This window comes from Mya arenaria, chromosome 8 (assembly GCF_026914265.1).
Source record: "Mya arenaria isolate MELC-2E11 chromosome 8, ASM2691426v1".
NCBI classification, from domain to species: Eukaryota; Metazoa; Mollusca; class Bivalvia; order Myida; family Myidae; genus Mya; species Mya arenaria.
In genome coordinates this window covers 23,260,026-23,271,625 of record NC_069129.1, presented here as the reverse complement: position 1 = coordinate 23,271,625, position 11,600 = coordinate 23,260,026, and the positions used below count along the sequence as shown (strand labels likewise).

At 33.9% G+C, this 11,600-nt stretch overlaps 1 protein-coding gene across 1 annotated transcript; it reads right to left on the bottom strand.

The window, feature by feature from the left end:
* Positions 1-778: 778 nt before the first annotated feature.
* Positions 779-4,071, bottom strand: LOC128243497 (cytochrome b-c1 complex subunit Rieske, mitochondrial-like). The gene is made up of 4 exons (XM_052961294.1): positions 3,840-4,071; positions 2,688-2,828; positions 1,707-2,009; positions 779-1,254 (listed from the first exon to the last, which is right to left on the bottom strand). The coding sequence occupies exons 1-4, from the start codon at positions 4,015-4,017 to the stop codon at positions 1,088-1,090; spliced, it is 789 nt and encodes a 262-aa protein (XP_052817254.1). The 5' UTR covers positions 4,018-4,071; the 3' UTR covers positions 779-1,087.
* Between the last annotated feature and the right edge of the window lie 7,529 nt (positions 4,072-11,600).

Genomic DNA, 11,600 nt, shown 5'->3' with positions numbered 1-11,600 from the left:
AAAGAGGGCTCTTATGTGGTACTCTAAAAATAGCAATAAGCACAATTCATCATAGACATTTCTTTTGTTGGAAGATACTCCTCGTCTTTGTAAATAGTGAAATCATATACATCGGCAAACACATTTGGACTGTTCAACAGTGAAGTAAGCAATTACGGTAATGAAGAAATATCCTAAAAGCTGGTTTATCAAGTATTAAGATGGCCACCATTATTTGTAGCAAAGAGGATAATTTATACCAAATTCTTGTCTGCACAAGAAATAAATCTTCTCTTGTTTAACCAAAAAGGGGCCTAACTGGTTACTGGTGTTTTTATCCCACAATCTTGTTTAACACAAGGATGTGAATGACCTAGCAGCTTAAGGTCTGAAACCATTTGGTGATGGGTTCTGAGGGCGCTTTAGGTCTCATGGGCAATCAAAGTTGGTGAAGAACACTGATGCAGAAGCAAAACTGGCTTTTTAGGAGCCCTTTAGTGAGCTCTTCTAAATTTCAAAATTGGTGTAAGCTGGAGTTTCAATACTAACAATAAATGAAGTACCAACCAAAAGCAACCAGTTTTTACTTTAAAATTAAGTTAAAAAAAAAAATGTTTATTTCTTGTGGTCCCTTGATCTGTCTGAGTAAAAAATCCGTGAATCTGCGGACAAATCACATCTCTGATAACGCATAAGACAATGGCAAGACTACATACATGTATGAAGGTCACATGGATGTTTCTTGACCGTTAAATAGTTGAAAATAAAATTTACCTAGGAAGCACTTTAATAAGAAATACACTGTTCAAAAATTTATTACAGCAAAATGTTAAAACTATCACAATTCTTAAATGGAGAAATAAAAATTTACTAACAGTTTTTACTAACAGTTGTTATTAACATCTATTAATTGATATATCTTTTATATTATGTCACATACGAGAACTTGAAAATCTACTTCAACATTTTTTTTTATAAATATTACTGTTTTTTTTTCTTTTACATTATTTAAGGGAAATATCCGAAGTTGTCAACACACAAGATCTTTTATAAATAACTCAACAATTACATAGTCTTGTCCAACAAAACAAATAGTCCCATCGTAACACTACTGCCCAACAACGACTGTTTCATCATCCATAAACTCGTAATACGGTATATCAAGGTTGAGAGGAGCGGGGCCCTTCCTGATACGTCCAGAAGCATCGTAGTGGGATCCGTGGCAAGGGCAATAATAGCCGTTGAAGTCACCGGCTTCTGCTACTGGCACGCATCCTAAGGAAATCAAAGGATAACAAATGGTGATAAATGTTTTTGAGGTCTAAAAACTAATTCTTTTCATTTCTGCTTTGTAAAAAGTTGTGCACTAATTTATGCTATTTTGCATGACATAAAACAAAAACCAACGACATGAATTGCCGCCAAAATTAAAAAATAAAAATGTGAAAACTGCTTTCTGAATTCACCATTTCTATATTTTTACATTTTAGATACAGTTGCTTTTTTGTACATATCCAATTACTTTTATCAGGCTGTTTTTAAGACTTCTACTAAAAAGCCCTCTTTCAACAGTTTTCAAAGCAAAGCCACCCCTTTAAAATCCTGGGTGTCATGTTATTAAGAGAATAAGACTGCATTTCGATATATCTGTGCTAAGGTTATTCACTAGTTAAGAGTGAACAAAAAGTTCGGCCCTATTTTCAGACATTAAATAGCACGTTGTATACCAAGATGTGTGCATATTCCTATGCAGATGAGCCACTTGGGATTCTGGGTTCTTTCCTCATCCGGTTGTGGGTCACGCAATGCAGCCATATCCACAGACCGAACCTCTTCAATCTCATCAGCTGTCCTGTGACGTACAAACAGCGGCTTTCCCTGCCATTTGAAGGTCATCGTTTTTCCCTCAGGGATGTCACTGAGACCGATTTCGATCTTCGCCAGAGCAACAATGTCCTTCGCAGCACTGATATACGAAATTACACCATTAACAACATCCTTTCCCAACAGTGCGCCAGCTGCCCCAAATCCTGGAAATGAAATAATCTCATTTTAACACACTAGTGACACACCGGAGATATTTCTTAAATTCTATTTCAACAGTTCCTTGTTAAATCGCCTAAAGCAGAATTTATGAATAATTTTCATAAATCACAAATTTCTGCCTCTCACCAAGAAACTGTAAAAAATGAAAAAAAAAAACTATTTTCTTTCTACAGACTCGTTCTCATTTAAAAAGGTCTGACATTGAAAAATCCATTTGAATTGGAATAAAGGTACAATTGTGTGGCAACAACTTCAAATACATTTAACCAGTGTTTTTTTCACTTTTAAGGGAATGGTGTTTGAGTGAGTGAGGGCCCATTAATTGGGGGAAAAAGCTTCATTTTGGCAAAAAGGGGAATGATTCTAACATGATTCATATACATGTTTTTTTTAAACTTGTTTTCAAACTTTGTATTAAACACAATTTATGGACATTTCATGAATGGCACTATTTTATTGATTCAATTGCTGAATGTTAAGAGGACAATGCTCCTCCATTTTTCTCACATGGGCAGGTGAAAAATATACTTTTTCAGGTGGGGAATGGGGCCGAACTTCGGGACAAGAATAAAACCTTGTTAACAATATTTTAAAACCTTGTTAACAATATTTCTTTGTAATTCAGAATCAATAAATATTACATTGACAAGTTGAAGACAAACCTCCTGCAAAAATATATGTGAAAGTCTTGGCCTGGGGACCACCCTCGTTTTTGTCTGTATTTGAGACATTGCTTGGCCGGCGATAATCGTCTAGCTTTGGTACTCGAATATCTGTGTGTGAATACCTCACTTGGGCTGGTCCTAGAAATAATAGAAAAGACGGTCACCTTTGCAAAACAATGTGATTTTGTAGGCTTATTTGTCATAGTATTCTAACCCTGCTTAAGTTGAAACTTAACTTAAGATTGTGATTTTTTTGTCAAAAAAATTGTATGTGGATGGATCTGTTTTACGTCTTTTTGAAATTAATATAACAAATCCTACATGTACGAATTGTTCGGTCACCATTTTCGGTAGTCATTCTGATTGTTATTCCTGGTTAAAGCATATAAAGTCTATAAAATATCATAAAAACAAGAAATATTACCATTAAATATGTTATAACATATTAGCTCCGTGTACAAATTTCTTTATTGATGTTTGTTTTGTTTTGTTTGTACATAAGTTAAAAACGTTTTTATACAAGTTTAAATAATCTAAACCTAAGTATTACTTCATATTGTTCATTTTGCTATAAAAATATCGAAACTTTTTTAAGAACACAGAATGAGTACAGTTGAGGCCATATTTTTTGTAAGTATGATGTATGCAATATAGTTGTCCATGTCAAAAGAAGCTTATCTACATACTTAAGGTATAGCCTGGGTTTTTCATGCATTAAATGCTTGTTTTGTGCAAAAAAAAATTTCAATTACATGGGAAAATAAGGATATAACCCTTTATTATCTATTTCAAACATAAAATATTTCTCTTACATAAAACACAACTTCAAAATCAAATCCCCCCACACCATACACACATTCAAACTAGTTTGGACATTAGGGATTAAAAGGATCTCATAGTAAATGTCTTTTAAGTGAAGGTATAAGAAGAATCCTGCATTGAACGTCTACCATTTTACACTAAAGTGTCACATTAATGCATCTACATCTTGAGACTAATGTTACAAACAGAACAAAAAAATAATTAAACAATCACTGTGATTTCATTACCTCTACCTTAGATGACTTTATTCGTAATCAAACCAAGAGGATTTTATTTGTAATAAATGATATATTAAATATTTTACAGTTACATAACAAAAACACTTGCCAGTTATTTGTGCCGAGGCTAAGAAGGCAGCTTTTGGCAAAGGCTGGATGCCCGGTTTCGCTTTAGGTACATATATTTTCTCTAGATGTTTTGTTAGAAGAGGTACCACAGGGGCTATGAAGTTTGGAACAACTTGAGTTGTTGCTGTCAAACCAGCTATTTTCTGCGCCGCGATCATTATTTTATTTTCCCCTTCTTAACGAGAATGGAGGAAGAAGGTCAACTGTTTACGGCAAATGTCGTAAAGAATTGATAGTGGCTAAACTTCGGTTTCCGGTATCCTGGACTTCATACCATTGCAATATCGTACCAACACATCTCTTACCATTCATGCAGCTGGTTATCTCGTACCATATATACAAACTATAGTAATACTGAACCGTGTAGTAGTAATGAGTAAAAATTGAAATAAGAGGTTAATTTCAGTGACTAATATGTTTAATCTGAAAATTAGTAAATAAATAGTCTGTTGGCCTAAAATGGGAAAAAAAACTAACAACAGAATTAAGCTATATTTAATCTTATTTCCTTAGATTTTGGAACTGAAAATTAGCGATCTTACATGAGTATTTTTTGCATAAACCATTTTCTAAAAACAAATTAAGTCATTCCTTGAGTACCGTCAGTTATCCACGGAACTATAAACCAATTTACAGGTCCGTGAAATACCACATCAAATGAAACATGTAAGAACTGAATTTAGTGACCTAATAAAATCTGACCTTTATTGAAATGTGCATGAATGCGTTCCTAGAGTCGCATATTTATTTTAGAACTATGAGCAAAACAAGTGTACATGTCATATAATTTATAAAAGATATGATCCCGCTGGTGAATGACCTTCATGAAAAAATAACGAGAATGTGTGATATGTTTGTGTGTTTCGTCCTATTCACTTTATTAATGTATTTGCAATTACAGTCCAGTACCTCAGTACAACATATATTTAATATATACCTCAATTGTGTGTACTATTAAGAATTTTTGTACGTCTAATTTGTTTATAATTATATCACTTTATTGTACCTTTTTCCTCATGTATAATGTTTGTATATTCTCAAGTTATGTCGTGAATTCTGCTTAAACAATTTATCGTTATTTCCTCCCCTCCCGGGACCATATATATCGTCCCATTGCTTTGCAGTCTATCACACTTTTATGTTTTGTTATTTAATTATTTTATGTTGGGTATTTTGGCTAGAATTTTTTAAGGCCAAATTAATCCATTATTTGTTCAGCTTACTTTTTAAAAATATTTTATTTTGGGTGTCTTTAATTTGTCATGGATAATGTGTTATTTTTTTAATCAGTTCTGCACCTACATAAATTGAGTTTGAATATAATTCCTCTACGTATTTTGTGATCGTTCTGTTGGAGATGGCAATTATGATTGTTTGGATTGTTTGTGTAAATGATCAATTCCATGCATGGGTTTTAACGTTTGTATATGTCTGTTCTTATTCTTCTGTATTCAAAGCTAGGCATGCATAGATGTAGTTATCGTTCCGGAGAGTTTCGATATTTTCTGAAGATCATTTGATTTTTAATTAGAGGATTTGATCATAGCTCTAATAAGGGACACCATCTCACTACTCAGTAGCTGTACAGCTGACATAGTACATGTATATGTACCAGGGACCTGTTTAAGTGTTTCTCATATCATACACATAACACATGCTTTCGCTACATACAATAGTTCACACAAACAGATACAAATAGGTATCAACAGCTATATATAGAAGGAACGGAATGCAAATGTTACGTAACTTATTGAAGTTTAATCCATTGTACCCAATTCGTGTACGGCAGGGGAACATATGTATTTATTAAAAATTTTAACACAAAATCCTCAAAAAATACTTCAAACAGTTAAAACCCTCCAAGGTACAATCGTATTGTACAGTACCAGCTAGCTGGGGGTCTAGTACTAGCTGAATTTTATACAGTATCAAAAAACCCACATGATGTCATCATAAAGTAGTTTGTTATAACAAATAAGTAATTTGGTAAACATAGTTTAATTTACAATTTTAATTTATTTTGATTTACATCTATGTCAGGTTATTATATACTAGATAAATTACGTGTTCAAAAACAGTTTTATATTTTTGAAATGCAGGTTAGTTCAAACATTATATATTTTACAACGATTGTATGGAAAAGTATGAAAACTTATACTATTAAGTCACTCTCGTTGGCACGATGTTGCGTGAGAGTGTGGTATTGTGTTGTGGGGGAAACCTGAGAACCCAGAGAAAACCAACTTGTCGGGCTTAGTGATCACTAACCAAACTGACATGCGCCCTGGCCGGGAATCGAACCCGGGTCGCCTTGCATAAACAAGGTGAGAAGTGCAGGTTGCACTTATAATGTACAACAGGAAAAAAAGAAATAGCCCCCATGTCCTGTACCACTACAATTGAAGGGATGAAATGTCCCATGTACAAGTAAGCTACTTGAGACAAAAGTAAGACATGAACATTAACGAATAAGTTGAAAATTTAATATATCACTTTGAGTTTTCTCTATGCATACTTCGTTTGCCTACATATCCAATTATAGACGTTTACTTGAATTGTTATCTAAGACTTTATTTATATTTGCACAGCCAAGTTTCCGCAGTTAATTTGTGATAAGAGGGGAAAAGAAGAGTAACTCTGAAAAGGTTGAAAATTTCTAGCAGATATAGGACTTTCGAATTTAAATTATGTTTTTCCATACAAATTATTTACAAAAGACATGCCTTAAATTGCATTTAATGACTTCATCGTTTGTCCAGTCAAATGTTTTTTTAAAATGGATTTATTTGTTCTGGTATTTGTTTGTATTTCCCAAGTCATCAGTTATGACTTAACCGTCCCTAATTAAAGGGACAACCTGATAAACAGTTAAGGTATACGAATACCATGTACCAGTAAACTTGTTTTAGTTAGATATTTTTACACTAACACGGTCAGTTTACTATCTATATTCATAATCGGTCAGTCATCTGTACATTTATGTAAAAGTGAGCAAAACATAACTGCAATTATGCACTTGTGACAGTCAAAATAAATACGAGATTACACTGAATTACATGTCCAGGGTGCGTTTTTACTTAAATCACATTGGTTTCATATTATTCATCAAATAACAATTAGAATTAATTTGCTTCTCATGTACATTTATTTATTATTAAGGAGTTAAAATATATAGTAGCATGTTGACATTTTTAGGTTGTCAAAATGAAATGTCCTTGCGAAGTTAAGGTATTTCGAAAAAAAAAATGCTATCACTTGTCCACTCGTATTCGATACCACTTGGTCTGTTTCCTAACCATTACATCCTACATCTTGAAGTCTTAGTAGGGAATTTTCATTGGAGTGAAGCCAGACGCACACCTGATTGTTGACCAGGTGAACATGCATTTCAAGGTATGCCCTACATGGCGGCAGTAAACTCGTGCTGATGCTGTTATGAATATGTCATATCTCAATTTGTTATTTTGGTTCACCATCCAGCAGACAAGACGTTCAATTCCTTCAAGGTGACCAAGTTTAGACAGTGAAGCTATATGATATAGGTATTGGTTCTTTTCTAGGATTTAAAGGGGTACCATTTTCTCTTTCCTAACAAACCAGCTTGTTGTATCACACCTCGTGAAGCTATGAATGGCTAGTACAACTGAACAAATATCTTCTCCTCTGTTTTTGAACGGGGGCCCTTCAGGGCCACGTTCATAGTAGGCACATCCGATCGTTACTACAAATGATTACACGGTGATTCGGTCGAAATAATGCGCTCATTGAATGCTTGAATACACATGACATCTTTAAACTAACAAATCTGAATTGATCTATAGTAATGTACGCTTAAACTCGTACATTTTGCATATCCCTGAAAATGCAGCTGAAAAAATCACAAAATGAAGACAACATATTTATACGCAACCGCTCAAAAACGGCGAAAAACTAAATGTATTTTTACAGGTGTGAGTCGGTATAAGAAGTAGTTACCATACTTGATTAATCGAATCCAAACAATTCTAAAATTTCCTTAAAAATGAAATGATATGTAAACATTATTTCACTGATCAATAAACGAACAAACGAAGTGAATGCTTTTTGGAAACCGTATATCGATAAAGTATATTATACAGATACTATATTTAGCATGATCATTTCACTTTTCGATCGTCGCCATTTTGTAAGCGCCCTGCCAAAAAGTGTCTCATGGACTTCAGCTGGATTAAATGCGTTTTGTAAGTATTTTATAATCAGATTGTTACACATGAACGGCTCTACGTGTGCGTGACATGACAGTTATTGAAATTGCTTCATTATTTGCACTGTATACATATTGTTCTTTGTGCAAATATCTGTGTTTTACCTGCGTTGTTTATGTGCGTGACTTACATTAATTGAGAGGCCTAAATAATGAACCTGCGTGTTAATTCTATTATTTAAACTGTTTAGATTACGATGTGAATTTGTGTAGTTCATCTAGCTAATTTTAATGACGTATATTATGCTTTTCGTTAATTTATGCATTCGTGCCGTTCATCTTCAAGTGTTGGCTTCATCGCACCTGTCATGAGCAGCTTTTGGTCGTGATGGAACACTTAAAAGTTGAACCCATCAATTTAAACTGGTATGCCAGAGATGTGTTAATTGAGTATGTTGCTTAGGCTATACGGGCGTCAATGATTGTATGTTTGGGTGTTGTTGATTTATTTATTTTCCTTTCTTATTATTTTAAACAGACCCGGGAGGAACTGTAAAGAGCCAGCCAGACAGCCGGCCCGCCGAGCTGCCCACCCGGCCGAGCTGTACTTTGTGTATGCCAACATGCCGCCATGCTGTAATTTGTTAGTACTTCAAGATCATATAATGGAAAATTGTATCCAAACTGAAGTATAAAGTGAGTAAGTTTGGGTCATATAAGCCCATTGATACTGTTTGTTCCATTCCTAAATGAATTCCTTTCATCTTGTTTGTCGATCATTTCGGGTGCGGCTTTGATAATGATATTATTTTCTAATGAAACTGCTGACTCGAATTAGTCTTTGGTCTGTATTGTGCATCTATTTGCACATTTTGTTTGCTCTTTAAGCAAACATTACATTAATTTAAAATTCTATAAGCAATTAAACAAAACTTACTGCACATTTGATGCAGAATGATGTTTTATTTAGTGTGCATATGATTTTCAGCTTATGGACAAGAAAGCATCTACTTCAAGAATCACAGCAACACAATGAGATCCCTATTTTAAAGAAATAATGCCACCTTTCAAATAAATCATTAATTCATTCCATCAATCATTCATATATATTCATTTATTTATGCAGTTTATACATTGAAAAACTTGACATTTCTTAAGGCAAAAGAAATAAAAAGTGAAACACTTTCATAAAGATTAGAGCCTTTTCCCTTCATGCATTTAAAAAACAACCTTTATACATTATAGATGTCTTAAAACCCTAATGTATTGTTTAGTTCAATAGCCAGCCTGGTTGCTGTAGCCACAGGGGAATGTACATTTCTCAAGGCAAAAGAAATAAAAACTGAGCCACTTTCATAAAGATTAGAGCCTTTTCCCTTCTTGCATTAAACAAACAACCTTAATACATTATAAATGTTTTTAAACCCAAATGTATTGTTTATTTCAATAGCCAGCCTGGTTGCTGTAGCCACGGGGGAATTTTCATGGAAAAGAACCAGTGCTGGTAAAAATGTGGTCTCGTGTGGTTTTCCATACCGGCATTCAGCAAGGATTTCAGAGAAAGAAATGCTGTCTCCAAGTAAGAAGAAATTCTATGCATGTCTGGTTTTAATGCTTTCAAAATGCATCTGGGTACTCAATAAGATGAGATTAACTTTTGAATTGTTAAAAACTGATAGCAAAATGTCCAAAAAACTACATATTTCATAAAATTTGTCTTGAAAATCTTTCAATTCATGAGCTTTTCTGCATATTTATCACATTTATGACCACATAAAAGGTTGTGTATTCCTCAAATGAGTGTTAACATGCTTTTTTCAAACTTGAACAGTATTGGCAGATAGTTTTATAAGTGTAAAACATTGCTTTTGTGTCTTGCTTGCTCCCTTTTTCCTCCCACCGGTAGTCCTGCAATCTGAATCCAGGAGATGCAGCCCTGAATCCAATATTTCAGAAGAATGAATATGTAAGTCAACTCTGTAGTACTTGTTTGTGTGTAAATGATCAAAGGAGTGAGATTTATAGCAAATCAGGTGTAAATAAGCAACTTATAGACATTGGTGAAGTGCTGTACTCTGATTTTAATGCCAAATCTAGCCTTCAAAACAGATACTTAAAGTAAAAAAAATATTAAAAATGGGCATATTAATGTTATCTCTGCATTTTCTACATCATGTAGCCACCTCAGACATGAAAACACTAGCAGTTGTCATGAATCTGTCAGTTTTGGGTGTGTTTTTTTACCATTTCTTTTGTTGTGCCATTTGTCCCTGAAGCAAACAATTTGGCATATAGCGGTGTTTAGACTGTCTATAAACACATTATCACTAAATTTCTTTTGTTAAACTGAACAGTTCTGTTACCTTTGTATATAAGTGGATAAGAAAAGCAAAATTTTGATAAGTTGAAGCATTTCAGTTTGGCTCTATGTCATTTTTGTTATGCGATGGTAATTTGTACGTAGTATGTGCGTCCGTGCGTCTGTAAACAATTCATGTTTACACGATACAGCCTTCAGTTATGATTGTATCTTGATGAAACATGTACAGTATTTACATATCCATTAGAGCTCGGTTTCTTTTGAAAACCAGCCAGAGACGACCATGCTTGCCTAGATTATGGGCCTTGATAGTATAAAAATCCTGTAAACAATTGCTCGTTAACACGATACAGCCTTCAGTTTTGATTGTATCTCGATGGAACTTGTACAGTATCTACATATCTATAAGAGCTCGGTTCCTTTTGAAAACCAGCCAGATCCACTCAGCCAGTAGACCATACGCCCTTTTGGGCCTCTTGTTTATATAAAACTCTAAGCGCAAAAGATGTGCAAAAACCTTATTTTGCTTAGAAAAAAACTTATAAGAGTAGGCTGGTCATTTTTGTGGTGCTGTTCTGTAGACACCATTGAAAGCTACAAGGAAAACTTTACTTGGTCAAATTATTCCAATGCATAAAGAAATAATGGCTCTTCAAAGGTTTGCAGCTTACCATTTGAGGGAAATGGCTATTTTATGAAAATACCACAGGTGCTAATATTTGTCTCAATCATTTATTGTTTAATATATCATTTCCAAACTTTCAGTATGTGTTGCATATAGCCTGCAGATGAACTATATGAGTTCTGAAGCCTGTTCCCCCTCTATCATGCAATGAATATTAATGACTATGTATGTGGTACATGTACTTGTGCTTGCAATTACACTGTGCCATCTCATATATCATAATATAGTAATTCTGCAATGACCACATTTTTATGTACCAGTTGTTGCTTTATACTGAAACATTTATTGAAAATAAACATAAACACTGGCAACACATAAATGTTTCATTCATACATTTGTACATGTTCTTTCAGTGTATATGTTGATAATGTTAAGACATATTTCATGTGCATTTATACATGTGTTTATTGCCAACCTCATCAAATTATGCATAGTTTGCTCACACACATATTTCCAACACAGACATTTACTGAATGTACTACTACTTTACGTTGATTTTGATATGTAAATAAAACAATGTACTTCTCGTTTGTACAAAACACTTTTCATTTGC